This window comes from Canis lupus, chromosome 31 (genome assembly GCF_003254725.2).
Source record: "Canis lupus dingo isolate Sandy chromosome 31, ASM325472v2, whole genome shotgun sequence".
Classification (NCBI taxonomy): Eukaryota; Metazoa; Chordata; class Mammalia; order Carnivora; family Canidae; genus Canis; species Canis lupus.
The window spans coordinates 31873483-31888528 of NC_064273.1; the positions used below are offsets into that span (position 1 = coordinate 31873483).

The following is a 15046-nucleotide window of genomic DNA, read 5'->3' on the forward strand; positions in this document are numbered from 1 at the left end:
AATAATATGCATTTAAGTTTCTGCTGTGTCTTTTCATGACATGATAGTGATTTCATTTTAGTGCTGAATAATAAATACTACATTGTTTAGATGCACCACCAGTTGATTTATCAATTCACCTACTGAAGGACATGTTTGTTGCTTTTGAGTTTTGGCCATTATGAACAAAGCTGATATAAATACCTATGTGCAGGTTTTTATGTAGACATGTTTTCAACTCCTTTGGTAATTACCAAGGAGTATGATTGCTGGGTCATATGACAAGAATATGTTTAGTTTTTTAAGGAAATGCCAAACTGTTTTCCAAAGTGACTGTACCATTTTGCATTCCCATTAGCCACAAGTGAAAGTTCCTGCTACTCCATATCCTTCTTGGCATTTGGTATTGTCAGTGTCCTGAATTTTGGCCTTCCTAATAGGTATATGGTAGTATCTTGCTTTAATTTGCATTTTCCTAATGACATATGATGTGGAGCAGCTTTTCATATGCTCATTTGCCACTATATACCTTTCTTGATGAGGTGTCTGTTAAGATCTTTGACTCGTTTTTATATGGGTTGTTTTCTTGTTGGATTTTTTTTTTTTTTTAAAGATTGTATTCATTTATTCATGAGAGAGAGAGAAGCAGAGACACAGGCAGAGGGAGAAGTAGGCTCCATGCAGGGAACCTGATTGAGTCCCTGGGCCAAAGGCAGGCGCCAAACCTCTGAGCCACCCAGGGATCCCCATTATTGTTGAATTTTTAAGAGTTTTTGTGTATTTTGCATAATAGACCTTAACAGATTAGTCTTTGATAAATATTTTCTCTGGATTGTGGCTTATCTTCTCATTTTCTTGACAGCAACTTTCAGAGAGCAGTTTTTAATTTAATTAAAGTCCAACTTATGGGGATCCCTGAGTGGTTCAGTGGTTTAGCACCTGCCTTCAGCCCAGGGTGTGATCCTGGGGTCCCAGGATTGAGTCCTGCATCAGGCTCCCTTCATGGAGCCTGCTTCTCCCTCTGCCTGTGTCTTTGCCCCCCCCCCCATGTATCTCTTATGAATAAATAAATAAAATCTTTTATAAAAAAGTCCAGCTTATCAGTTATTTCTTTCATGGTACTTGCCTTTGGTATTGTGTCTTTAAAGTCATTACCTTTTTTTTGCATTTTTACATTTAGTTCTATGATTCCTTTTACGTTAATTTTTGTGAAGGATGTAAGGTCTAGATGCATTTTTTTTTTTTTAATATAGATGCTCCAGTGTCACTGTTGAAAAGGCTGTCTTTACTTCATTGTATTGCCTTTGTTATCTTTGTCAAAGATCTGTTGACTATATTTATGTGGGTTCATTCACTTTATTTAAATAGGAATGTTTTGTGATGATTGTAGAAATATTTGTGTAGATGCAAAACACAAATCCTAGTACGTATTAAAAACATTTGGTTACTATATCTAGGTCATTTTTTTTTTTTCATTTTATTTTACTGGAAAGAAGTGCTCATTAAAAGGTGGCTTAAGCTTCCAAAGCAAAGGTGAACTGTGCAAGGTGCATTCTGTACTTCTACTTTAGATGAACTATGAGTCTACGTCTGTTGAGTCTCTCCTCTATGATATAAAGCTGTATAAGAAGGTTCTCTTTAGATTTCTGTGAAGGTGGGCCATTGTTCTTCCTTCTTTCCAGATAGAGAAGACTGATACAATGCCAGCTGCCCTACACGTGCTTTCAGGCTCAAGAGAGTGTGTCATTGTATACCAAAGAGTGGCAATTTTTCTGGTATTATCAGTAGACATTTGTTGACATTTCTTTTTGCATTGCCTTCTGATATTGTTATATAGCATATAAACTAGTAGCCTCACAGATGTCCACAAGAACTTTTTAATATTGAGGGGTATATTAAGACTCTTGTTTGTGAGTGACAAAACCTAACTCAGATTTGGCCTAAGTAGTTGGTTCACATAATTGAAAAGTCTAGGCATTACCTGTAGGCATGACTGGATCTGAATCTATACACATTTTTTTCCCCATTTCTCAGTTTTGGTTTTTTGTTAGCTTTGTTTTCAGTCTCCTTTATCCCTTTTAATTCTGTGTTTCTTGTTAGGTGGGTTCTATTGCTGTATTGAGTTCACTGATTTTTTTTTTCCTTCTGCAATGTCTAATCTGCCCCAATTTTCTTCCAATGTATTTTTCATCTTAAATGATGAAACTTCCATCTTTAGAATTTCAGTTTGAGTATTCCTTATGTATTTCACATCTTGATACATTCAGATACATTCAGTCTTTCTTTTAGTTTCTTGCATGTAATGGAATATGTTTATAATTGTTCTAATGTTCTTGTCTACCAATTCTATCATATGTGTCATTTCTGACTCTTCGATTGTTTCTTCCTTATAGATCACATTTTCCTTCTTTGCATACCTAATGATATTTTTTTGGATGCAAGACATTGTTTTTACTGATATTTTTGTGTATCTGTAAATATTTTTGAGCTTCATTTTGGGATGCAGTAAAGTTACTTGGAAACAGTGTAATTCTTTGGAGTCCTGTTTTAAGCTTTGATAGATTGGGAACATAGTGGTATTTGGTCAAGGGCTATCTTTTTATCTATAACTGAAGCAAAATGCTTCTGAATACTCTGCCTGTTATTCCATGAATTATGATGTTTTCCACTCTGGCTGGTGGAAACAAGAATTGTTCCTGGCCCTGTGGGAATGCTGACTGTTGTTTCCTTATTAGCCTTTCTAGTGGTTCTTTCCCTGGTTTGAGTTTTGGGTAGTTGTCCCACATGTATGTACTGATTAGTACTCATCTCAAGACTTAATGTGGGGGCACCATGTGAGGATCTCTGGAGTTCTCTGTGGAGCAGCCTCCTCTCTCTCCCTTTGTGCTGTGAACTTGCACTACCTTGGCTCTCCTGGACTCCTGTCGCTGTCTCCTGAACTGAAATTGCAGTCCATGCCTGGGTTCCTTCTCCCTGTGCTATAGAAATTCCATTAGAAATTAGAAATTTAGAAATTCCATTCAGTAAGCTGGACCAATCAATCATAGGGCTTTTGTTTTATGTGTTTCTCATCTCTTGGGGGTCACTTTCTTTTGTTGCCTGATATTCAGTTTCTTGCCAACCTTTGTTTCATATATTTTGTCCTTGTTTGTTTGTTTTAGGCAAGAGTGTAAATCCAAATCCCTGTTAATTCCATCTTTACCAGAAGTGGTAATCATAGTGTAGGCTCTCTTGGCTTCAATTTTTTTTTTTTTTTTTAAAGATTTTATTTATTTATTCATGATAGTCACAAAGAGAGAGGCAGAGACACAGGCAGAGGGAGAAGCAGGCTCCATGCTGGGAGCCCGATGTGGGATTCGATCCCGGGTCTCCAGGATCGCGCCCCGGGCCAAAGGCAGGCGCCAAACCACTGCGCCACCCAGGGATCCCTCTTGGCTTCATTTTTTAAAAGACTTTTACCATGTAGTAGGAGCCCCAAACTCATATCCTTAATAATTTAATTCTAGTGGCAAAGGAACCTAATATTTTATTTTATTTTATTTATTTTATTTTATTTTATTTATTTTATTTTATTTTATTTTATTTTATTTTATTTTATTTTATTTTATTTTATTTTATTATTTTAAGATTTATTTATTTATTTATGATAGAGAGAAAGAGAGGCAGAGACACAGGAGGAGGGAGAAGCAGGCTCCATTCCGGGAGCCCGACGTGGGACTTGATCCCAGGACTCCAGGATTGCGCCCTGGGCCAAAGGCAGGCGCTAAACCGCTGAGCCACCCAGGGATCCCCGAACCTAATCTTTTAGTACCTATATATTACAACTAAGGGATGCCTCAGACTGATCCTGATCCATGTACCCACGAATAGACGGATCCTATGACCTGGAAAATGGTGCATTTCGATTGATCAGTCTCCTGGGTCATATACTTCTCTCCCTTAATTTTTGGGATGGAGCACTAGTCCCAGTCCTGCCATTACTGTGGGGTGTAGGGACATTGTGGCACCCAAAAGGAGAGGATGCTAGGCACATAACAACAGGAAATTTCTATATATGTGATAGAATGAGGTAGTGTCAAAGAAAAGCAAAACTGTATTGTTTTGAGTTCAGGAAACTCTGAGATGCCTTTAATTTAAGCTTCATTCAGATAACTTTAGCAGTGAGATCTGAATAAACTCCTTTCTCAACCAGTAGACCCTATACTACGTTTTACAGAGTTTAGGGAATCCAGCAAAAGATGAGGAAGATGGGAGATTAGGAGGTGGGGATGAGGAAAAGAAAAAAATATTTTCTACAAATTTAGCAGGTATGGTTTATAATCTATCATATTTTTTATGCTGTGACTTATTTTTTTTATGTAGTTACCTAAATTTTGAAGTTGGAATATTCCTGGAGGATAGGATGTTAGTCTTATAGCATATCTGAGAAATCTGTCTTCATATGCCTTTTGAGGAAAAGCGAAGTTTAAGCAAATGCAATCTGAATTGGAATCTTTGATCTGAGCCTAAATAGTCTGGCTAAAAAAGTGCTTCAGAATTTACAGATTGGGTTGGTACACAGAACAGGATTATATATGGATGGAACCTGCATAAACAAAGGTCCCTGTGGTTGATTCTGGCCTTTTTTTTTAGTGAAAAGCTCATCTTTCCTAAAGGGGTCACTTATTTCTGACTCAGTAGTTTCTCATAGAGTGAGAATGTCCTTTGTTAAATCTGTAGTAAAGAGGAAGAAACTCTGGACTCAAAGTCCTAAGGTCAGTATTCTTTGGTTTGCCTCTGAGTAAGTGTGACAGTAGGCCAATTTCTAGCGTCTCTCACGGTAAGTCAGTTCTCAAGTGGAGATACTTTGCCTTCAATGGAAGTTCAGTTTGTGAGTAGCTAGAAGAGGTGGTTGAGTTAGTCTCAGGTTTGGTTATATTAGCTTTCTAGATTAAAATATTCATCCTTGAGATAGAGATTTCCCAAAATGCATAAATCAGGCCAGACAGGACTATGTGGTTCTGTAGCAAACAAAACCAAAAGCCCTGATAATTGGAATTGAGTAAATGAGTGATTTTCCGATCTTTTCTTAAAACCAAGCACAACACTTAGAGATGGAATAATTAAAAGTTGATTAAGAACAAGCTGAATGGAAGATCTAACCTAGATGCACCCCTTATTTGTGATCATGCTCTTCGGGGGTCCGAAAAACCACTTATAAGCTGATTGTTCCTTCCAGCTCTAAAATTTGTTTAATTTCGAAAATGTAGGGAATGTGATGACTTAGAGACTATTACTACCTTAAAATATTTTTGAAAAAAATAAAGTTATTTATAATGAGTGTTTTTTGTATTTTATTTGGCACAAAGTAATATATTTTGTTCTTTACTAGTAAACTGTAATAAAGGTTGAATTATTTTCTTTGGGGTACAAAAATCTCATAAGCAAAAATACTGATTTCTAGTTAAAATTATTATAAATACTTTGATAATTTCACTTTTAGTTCATTTAGGTAATTTTATTTCCTGAGAGGTATTAACATTTAAAAAATTTTTTTATTGGTAGGATCCTAATCTAACATTTTGAGTAATCAGTTTTCAAGCAAAATATTTTTCCTTATCTATTTTCTTTAACTTAAGCATATTTTTGAGAAAAAATTAAATTTATCTTTTGGAACAGGGTCATTATCGTTATTGTGCTGCTCTTTCTATGCTGGGGGAATATGACTGGGCCCTGCAAGCAAACATAAAAGCTCAAAAACTCTGTAAAAATGACCCTGAGGGAATCAAGGATCTAATTCAGCAGCATGTAAAGTTACAAAAACAAATAGAAGACCTGCAAGGTATTTCACCTAAGATTCTTTGGTTACAGTTGAATTCCCTTTAAAACTCTTGAAGGTGTGTTTCTTGGATTAATGGAGGATCATAAGTCAACTCTCAGGTGATTTGTGCTTATTTTGTTACATTATCTTGGTCAAGTCACTGAAGTTTTCCATTTCTGTTTGTGTGGAAGTACGTACATTAGTGTTATATTCCACTAGGTAATTATAAATTATTTGTATTTTTATTTGAAACATAACAAATGATTATTCTTCTATAGAAAAATATGCCTTGAGATTTTGAAGAAAATGAAGCCTTTTGAAACAAAATTGTTTAAAGTTTTTTCCTCCATTTTAGTCATTTCTAAAGACCCTTCAGTAGAGTCGTTTGATGTTTTTGCACCAAGTGTGTGGTTCATTCTGTAGCATGCTGAACACATACGCTTATATACATCTGTATGTGGGTACAGACACATATATCAGAAATCAGCTGTTCGGGCTAGGAATTCTAGATTTTCATTCACTTGTTTTCTTTCTTAAGTGATTTTGCTTTCTCCAATGCCTGAAATTCCCTTACTCTATGCTTTCAGTTTATAGGTCTTTCCTATTTTTTCTGCTTTGGGTATTTAGTGTCTTAGGAAGCTGAGCTGTTATCATCCAACATAACATGATTATAAATAAGATTGTGAGCTCCTTGAAGACAGGTACCATCTCTGATTTGGATTTATATACTGCTGCATGTAGTCAATGATCAATGTAATGGGATGTCAAATAAGGCTATGTAACATTTTGCTGAAGCTATCCTGAAAACTAAAAACATCTGGAAATAAGAATTATTTAGGTTTATTTTTCAGTTCTGTAAATTTGATGTTCTTACTGTCAACTTAAAGGATATTTGAAAATCTCTTCAAAGTATGTATTGCCAATCCACTGATTACTATGTATGTGTGTGATTGGTTTTTATAGGTCGAACACCAACTAGAAATCCAATTAAAGCCTTTTATGAAAGCAGGTGAGTCAATACCAATCAGATCAGTAGCTGTTACTTGGGATGGCTCTGCCCTATAAATTTCAGAATTACTGTATCTGATGCTTTGTGGCTCATAGCAACCACAGTAAAGTTGAGGAGAGAAGGAAGAAGGGTTTGTGTCTAAGATCAGGTGACCTGTGAATGTCAGATTTATTTTGTGGACTGTTTTACTGAGCCATTTGCATGTGTATTTATGGGAGATCAGTAGCCTAAACCTCTGGGAAAATATGGGTGAAGTGTTAATTGGATGTCATTATGCTTGGATGGGAGTACTTTTTCAATTGAGGGTCATGACAGCAGAGAACAGAACACAGTCTGTACCTTTAACTCTAAGCTCCTGTCCTGAAAACATGTACATCCAGCCTCTTGGTTCTTTTCTAAGACTAGGACGCTTTCTGTTAGAAATAGACAACAGACAGATTCAAGTATGCTCACAAGAAAACAAATAGCAGCCAGGGTTCTGTATTTATTACTTGGCAATTAAAATAGATGTTTTTTTCCTCCACATATGTTAGATGCCTAAGATACTGAAGCTGTTAAATTTAAAACCAGAAGACTTACTTATTTTAATATTAGAAACCAGAATATATTATTGAACTGTTCTTAATCTATTTTGAGTTTTTACTATGAAATTTAAAGTAATATTTGTATATAAAACCCAATGTCAGAGGTAGATTCTTTTAAGTATTACCCTTCTTCCAAGGAAAAAAGGCAATATTTGCTGGAACTTGTTTATTTGAAGGATAACTTTTAAAAATGCATGCTAATGAGCAGAAATAAATTATTTCTTTTATTTCCTATTCAGGGCCTACATACCTAGTTTATCAGCACCTGCATTTAGTACTTCACTTAACTTTGTGGAAACTGAAAAAGATTCCAGAAAAACTAACCGCGAAATGGCAAACGGTGGTAATCAGAATCTAAAGGTAGGTTCAGTAAAAAACGAAAATTAAAATGATTTCTTCAACTATAGATAGTCTCATGTTTTTACAATAGTATTCCAGTAATAATGGAAATTAAATATTTTGATGATATGAATTCCTTTTTCCAATGAAAGCAAAGAGAATGATTCTTTTTTTTCTTCTTAAAGATTTTATTTATTCACGAGAGACAGGCAGAGACACAGGCAGAGGGAGAAGCAGGCTCTGTGCAGGGAGCCCGATGTGGGACTCGATCCTACAACTCCGGGATCAAGTCCAGGCTGAAGGGAGATACTCAACCACTGAGCCACCCAGGTGTCCCAAGAATGATTCTTTTTCTTTTCTTTTTTTCTTTTTTTTTTTTTTGAGAATGATTCTTTTTAATAAATATTCCACTATGTCCTTCGTCTACATGAGGAAAATATTTCAGTGTCACAGAATTTCTTTTTTTTTTTTTAAGAATTATTTATTTATTTATTCATGAGAAACACGGGGGGGGGGGTGGGGGGCAGAGACACAGGTAGAGGGAGAAGCAGGCTCCATGCAAGGAGCCTGATGTGGGACTCGATCCCGGGTCTCCAGGATCACACCCTGGGCTGCAGGCGGCACTAAACCGCTGCACTACCGGGGCTGCCCTGTCACAGAGTTTCTTTTGAAATCACATTGGTGTGTTTTCAAAATGTGTTCTTCTAAATATCATTTTACCACTTGGGTAGTTCTCTTTGTATGCCTTTCCTGCTTTACATGTCTCTCAAACAGCCCCTGGGGAATGAGTGACAGTGAGGTCTGGTGGCCATGTCACCAGACCTTCTTACAGTGCTTCCGATTTTTCTTCTTACAGTGCTTCCAATTTTTCTTTTCCTCCCTTTTTTTTGTAGTCTACTCGGCTGCCTGGCACTGCATGAGCTCGCCCACAGGACTTGTGTTATATTGGTCCTGGGGGCACGCCTTCCCCATCTCTGCCTGAGGCATTTGTGTGGCATTTGTGTAGCCTCCTGTTGCTCTTCCCAGCAGTGGTCCCCAGCCTTGACTCCCTACTGTGCTTACCAGCACCCAGGCCTCTTGGTTTTTGAGGCACCTCTAGGCCTTCTATCCTGACTCTAATTGATATCCTAGATATCCTCAATTGGAGTTTTCCTCTGACAGTTGTATACTAAAAGCTCAGCACATATCACCAAGTCCACGTTAATATTTCTCTCCAGGGTTTTCTAAGAGAAAAGGAAATGATATTTTGGAGTATGTGGCTGGTAGGCATTTAAAGGAGCTTTTCCAACTCACTGTGTAGTCCTTTTATTGTTAGTAATGAAAATCTCGGAGGCTGTATTCAGTTAGAGAGAGGAGCATACAGGGAAGGATGCAATAGTATTTATTCAGTACACTTATTAAATAATCTGTCAGGCATCATGCCAGGTGTTGGAAGTAGAATTATCATTAGAGAATTTGTCATATTATCACTAGATATCATTTTGTTTGTTCCCTCACTTAGGCCTAATTATCTGTTGATTTTAGGCTGTTGGGTAAATTCTGTTCCATTCTGTTTTATTATTTAGCAATTGAGTGCTTTATGGCTTTATTTTTTGAAAATCTCATGAATTTTGTTTTCATGGATAGGTGGTAGATGAAGCTTTGAAGGTAGATGATTGTGACTGTCATCCTGAATTTCTACCACCATCAGGTAAGTTTTTTCCTTAGTAAGTTGTTGCTGAATTAAGGTAGCGTTCTTAAAACTCCAGCCCCAATGTTTGCACGAACCTCACGTACATCTGCTGTTGCTCTTTTACTTTATAATGCTTCTATGTTAAGAAAACATTGAATACTTATTTGAAATCAGTGCTCGGTCTTTTCATATTATTTAATACATTTAATTTCAGAAATTCAAATAAATGTAGAAAGGGAGGATGAAACTCTTTGATCTGCTACCTAATTTCCATGAGGCCAGTGTTTTGTTTTTGTTTTTTTTTTAATTTTTAAAGATTTTATTTATCTGAGAGAGAGTGAGAAAGAGAGGGAGCACTAGAGAGAGAGAGAGAGCTCAAGTAGGGGGATCTGCAGAGGGAGAGGGAGAAGCAGACTCCTTGCTGAGCAGGGAGCCTGACTCGGGGCTTGATCCCAGGTCCCAGGGATCATGACCTGAGCTGAAGCAGATGCTCAATCAAGTGAGCCACCCAGGTGCCCAAGGCCAGTATTTTTCAGCTTTAATTTCATTAGTTGACCCTGTCCATGTCCCAGGTGGCTTTTTAGACATATTTTTTTCCTGTTTGCCCTCCTACCACAAATACTGTTTATCCATTTATGTCCTGTACGTACATTTGTGCTTTATATATATATATATTTTTTTTTAATTTTTATTTATTTATGATAGTCATACAGAGAGAGAGAGAGAGGCAGAGACATAGGCAGAGGGAGAAGCAGGCTCCATGCACCGGGAGCCCGACGTAGGATTCGATCCCGGGTCTCCAGGATTGCGCCCTGGGCCAAAGGCAGGCGCTAAACCGCTGCACCACCCAGGGATCCCTGTGCTTTATATATTTAAAAAGTTAGATTTTTTTTTTTCATCTGTTAAGAACTAACTTTCACCCTGTTGGGGGTGATGTTGAAAATGCTTTAGGCTGATACCAGTTTAACTTGTATGTGCTTAGTGCATATGTTTATTTCTGCATCTAGTAAATACACAGACACACAGTGGGACTTTGTTTACTTGGCATCATTGGGAAATTAAGGGTCCAGAGAAGCAAAAATTCATGCTCCATTTATTTCTCAGTCTCCCTTTACATGGCCAGATTTTGTTGAAAATCATCCTAAAGTGGATTATATGCTTCCCTGGCTTTTAAAACAGAGTTTAAGAAAAATATGGATTTTCTTGATGACTCAAGGTTGCTGTTAGATACAAGTATTTTGTCTAAGTCTTCCATGTGCTCATCCCAGGTTTATTTTGGTGAGATTGCTGACCTGGTTAGTGATCATCTCGCTCTCTTTTCCTTTTTCTTGTTTGTTGGCTCTTTTGTTTTCTTTTCAGTGTTTCTGTTTCTGGCAACCATTTCTGTCTTTTGCTTTCCTCAGTTCTGTCTTTTCTTAGGCTCCAGGGCCACATTTCCAGCTATTTACCCCTAGCCATTCCCATTTGGCTAGCATGTTGGAAAACTGTAAAGAGGGAGACTCAGGTGATTGTCTTACCTGATGTAAGTCTAATAGCACATGAAAATATCTTTGAAGATAAAACTTTTCTTTTGGAAAACACCTTTTAATTTATTAATATTTCAGGGCACATGAGTGGCTCAGTGGTTGAGTGTCTGCCTTTGGCTCAGGTCGTGATCCCCAGGGTCTGGGATCAAATCCCATATTGGGCTCCCTGCAGGGAGCTTGCTCTCTCTGCCTGTGTCTCTGTCTCTGTCTCTCTCTCTCTCTCTCTCTGTGTCTCATGAATAAATAAAATCTTAAAAAAATAATTTATTGATGTTTCTTAGGCTGTTAGTATTGGATAGCACATTTAAGTAAATAAATACCACCCACATTTCAGCATTTGTATTCAGTTAAAGAAATTGAGGTCCCAGGGTTAAAGCTACAGTTTTGCCCAAAATCAAACTGCAGGAATCAAATTAAAACTCTTTTGCCTTTCCAGAAGCCACTTTTGTTTTCTAAGGCCATCCACCAGCTTGGTTCTGATTCTCTTCTTAATACATTGGTTCTGACTTGCCTCTGCTGTCTCTCCCCAAAGTTTCCATCAAAAACACCCTGTCCCTATTCCTGTGCTCCCTTCTACTCAACTTTGTGCATGTTTCCCCCAACTCTTGCCCATGGGACCAATGCTAGGCTCATAAAGCTGGAGTATCAGAAGCAAAGGACCTCCGAGCACTCCCCTCAGCTGGCCTTTGCCGCCCTTTTCCAACCTTCTCTTCTTACCCAGCTCACCAGATCACACAGGTTTACTTAGAGTTTCTTAAAGTGAATGTCATTCTTGGGTTTGTTTCGTTTTTTAAGATTGTATTTATTTATTTATTAGAGAGCAAGCACAAGCAGGGGGAGGAGTAGGGCGGGGGGAGACACAAGCTGACTCCCCGCTGAGCATAGAGCTGCTGTGGGCTCTGTCCCAGGACTCTGAGGTCATGACCTGAGCCAAAATCAGATACTTAGCCAACTGAGCCACCAGGTGCCCCAAGTTCTACTTGTTTCTTAAAGCTAAATACACATGCTGCATCCCCACTAATACTTTTCCTGGCCACTCAAATTTAATGATTTCCACCTCAGTGAGTTTATAAGAGCAGTTACTATGGAATTAATATGTTAGTAACAGCATGCTATCTTCTCTTTTTCCTAAAGGTGGTTGTTGTGTAATTACTGGTGACTGTCTTTTTTTCCCCATCTGATTATAGACTACCTGAAAATAGGAACTATGACCTATCTAAATAATATTGTAATTTACATTCACAATTTTATAGTATACATAGATCTGTGTCATCTTAGCTGTTTTTTTTTTTACCTGTTTGTAGTTACATAAAATGTTTCCTTTGCTGCTTATTCCAATTTACATATTTTCAATTAATTTGCTTTCAGGCTTGTTGATTTTTATGAACAGGTTTCAGGAACAAATACTTTGTATTCACAGGTCAGACTCCAAAATACAAAGGAAAACAAAAATCTCGAAACAATGAATTGGAGAAGTTCAGGTATGTTTTTTATTTTTGCCCCTCCCCCCATAGCCTCCTCTTAAGAAAAAAGTAAAAGGGGAAAAACAAAGGATCTTTTAAGTAGTAGCTATATAATGAGTACTAAAATCCCTTTCACATATCAAGGGTGTATCTTGTGGAGTGTGTCAGTTTTAGCCAAAGGATTATTAAATCTGAATGTTAGCCAATATCTGAAAGGCATAGAATACGAGATCTATCAGCGTTAATTCTTAAAAATCACAAAATACATGCTCATGAGAAGAAAAAAATATTCAGAGAAGTATAAAGTGAGAATTATGTCTTCTCCCTATTTACTTACTTCACCTCTCCCACAGTTGCTTCTCTAGAGGCTTCCTTTAGGAATTCTCCATTAACAAGTTCTTGGCCATCTGGTGCTTACTCTGCACATACAGGCATGGGTTTGTGTGTTTTTAGGGGCCCTTTTAAGAAAGTAGTTCTCCTTAAAGGAACGTGTTCATTAATGAAGCAACCACTTAAAAGTTCTATCAAATATCCCTTTCCCCCTGCAAATTAACAGTAGGAACTCTTGCCACCTATCTTTATAATTAATGCCCCCCATTGCCTACAAAGACATATATGGATTGCAAAGTGAGATTATAAATCTTAAAATGGATACAGAAAATCATGAGGTCAAGAAAAGTGACTCTGGAGGCCCTGCAAAATCATTTCTGCCATAGTTACACCAGCTGTCAGCTTTCTCTTCTTCGTGTAAGGCTGATTCCTTGGTAGGTGCTTCAAGAAGGGCTTGAATAGCAAAGCACTAAGCGAAATAGTTAAGCCTCATTTAAAAAAAAAAATGATGCTGCTAGGAAAATTAAATTTAAAGCAGGGGCATAGGTACTATATTGTTCTATTATTCAGAAGGAAAATCCTAAGTCTTCCCCTTCTCCCTACTTAACCCTCAAAGGAGACCAAAAACATACAGGGTCATGCATAGTTATAATTCTGAACTGTTCTGCTAAAGATAAATTTATTTTTCTGATGTTTTGATTCTGTTTTCAAATTGAGAATTGATGTGGAAAATGGCAACTATTTGGTGTCAGCAAACACCACATAGAATTCCTGAATCTTGCTTATTATCCTCACCAGCATTGGGAGTCAGACTTTCAGAAACAGTTCTATCTTATTATTAGATTTTCATTAAGAGATGGAGCATCCTTGCAGTGTTTAATGAGCACATTTCTTGTTTCAAGGCTGTGTTATTGATGACCATATGTGGAATAACTTGATCAGCGTAAATCTTCCCAATTTCCTATTTTTCTTTAAGTTTTCTTCTATATTATCTTCATAATTCTGGTCTCCCTCCATCTCTAATTTTACAGAGATTTTATTGCGATTTCATTGTATTAAGAGATTAATTTGAGGAGAATTGACTTTTTGGTAATACTTCAAAGGAGGAACTTGTGACTCCATTTATTCAGTGTTTAAAATGACCTTCACCTGCAGCACAGGGAATGTAGTAAAAAATACTGTAAAAATGTATGGTGACAGGTCATGGTGACTACACTTATTATAGTGAACTTTGTATAATGTATAGTATTGCATTGTATGCTTGAAACTAATGTAACATTGTATGTCAACTACAGTTTTTAAAAAAATGGCCTTCTGTAAATATATTCTTATCTTTATATAAGCAAAACTATTTTAAGATAACTCAAAACATTTTTCTCTATTAGTTCTAGTTCACAAGGGAGTTTACCAGTAGATTTGAAGAACATTTTGGAAAAACAATTCTCTAAATCTTCCAGAGCTGCACATCAGGTAAAGGAAAAGGCTTATTTCTTTTTCTTTCTTTCTTTCTTTTTTATTTTCTCCAAAGATTTGATTTGAGAGAGAGAGAGAGAGAGAAAAAATGAGTGATGGGGAGGGATAGAGAGAGAGAAGCAGGGCAGCCCCAGTGGCTCAGCTGTTTAGCGCCTGCCTTCAGCCCAGGGCGTGATCTTGGAGCCCCAGAATCGAGTCCCACGTCAGGCTCCCTGCATGGAGCCTGCTTCTCTCTCTGCCTGTGTCTCTGCCTTTCTCTCTCTCTTTCTCTGTGTCTGTCATGAATAAATAAATAAAATCTTAAAAAAAAAAAAAAAGGAGAGAGAGAAAGAGAAGCAGAATCCCCGCTGAGCAGGGAGCCCATGTGGGGCTCAATCCCAGGACCCAGAGACCATGACCTGAAAAGGCTTTATTCCTAATGAAAAAAGCAGTCTTTGAACAAAACATTTTTCATATGAATGCTAATCATGTACATCTCTAAGATTTATTTTTTGTAGTTTAAGTTATGGACATATCTTATATATGACTGCTAAGAAACCAAACTATCACTAATTTAAATTTTTTTTAAGATTTTATTTATTCATGAGAATAAATTTTAACTTGATAATCAGTTTAACCAGAAATTTAACTAATGGTTGACACTGCAGAATTGTTTGCTTCCCGGAGATTTAAAAATTTGAGATTCTTTGCTTTCCAGAGTTTTAACTTTTAAGATATATACTTTAAGGCGTGCCTGGCTGACTCACTTGGTAGAGCCTGTGACTCTTGATCTCCAAATTGTGAGTTCACGCCCCATGTTGGGTGTATAGGTTTATTAAAAATAAATACTAACGAAAATAGAAAAGCATTTTAAGAAGATTTAAATTATTTT

General features: G+C 37.0%; 2 protein-coding genes across 12 annotated transcripts in view; one reads left to right on the forward strand and one right to left on the reverse strand.

Moving 5' to 3' along the window:
- Nucleotides 1-15046, reverse strand: part of LOC112661900 (phosphatidylinositol glycan anchor biosynthesis class P) — a 79276-nt gene that overhangs the window by 44544 nt on the left and 19686 nt on the right. The gene's annotated exons all lie outside the window — the stretch shown is intronic.
- Nucleotides 1-15046, forward strand: part of TTC3 (tetratricopeptide repeat domain 3) — a 117044-nt gene that overhangs the window by 35187 nt on the left and 66811 nt on the right. For 8 of the 11 annotated variants that reach the window (XM_025449999.3, XM_025450003.3, XM_025450001.3 and 5 more), the window contains 6 exons: nucleotides 5638-5800; nucleotides 6743-6788; nucleotides 7612-7732; nucleotides 9338-9401; nucleotides 12330-12390; nucleotides 14088-14172. In XM_025449999.3, coding sequence (XP_025305784.1) covers nucleotides 5638-5800; nucleotides 6743-6788; nucleotides 7612-7732; nucleotides 9338-9401; nucleotides 12330-12390; nucleotides 14088-14172 — 540 coding nt within the window. The remainder of the gene's footprint in view (nucleotides 1-5637; nucleotides 5801-6742; nucleotides 6789-7611; nucleotides 7733-9337; nucleotides 9402-12329; nucleotides 12391-14087; nucleotides 14173-15046) is intronic. The other 3 variants (XM_035709371.2, XM_035709369.2, XM_035709372.2) reach the window with 1 other exon arrangement.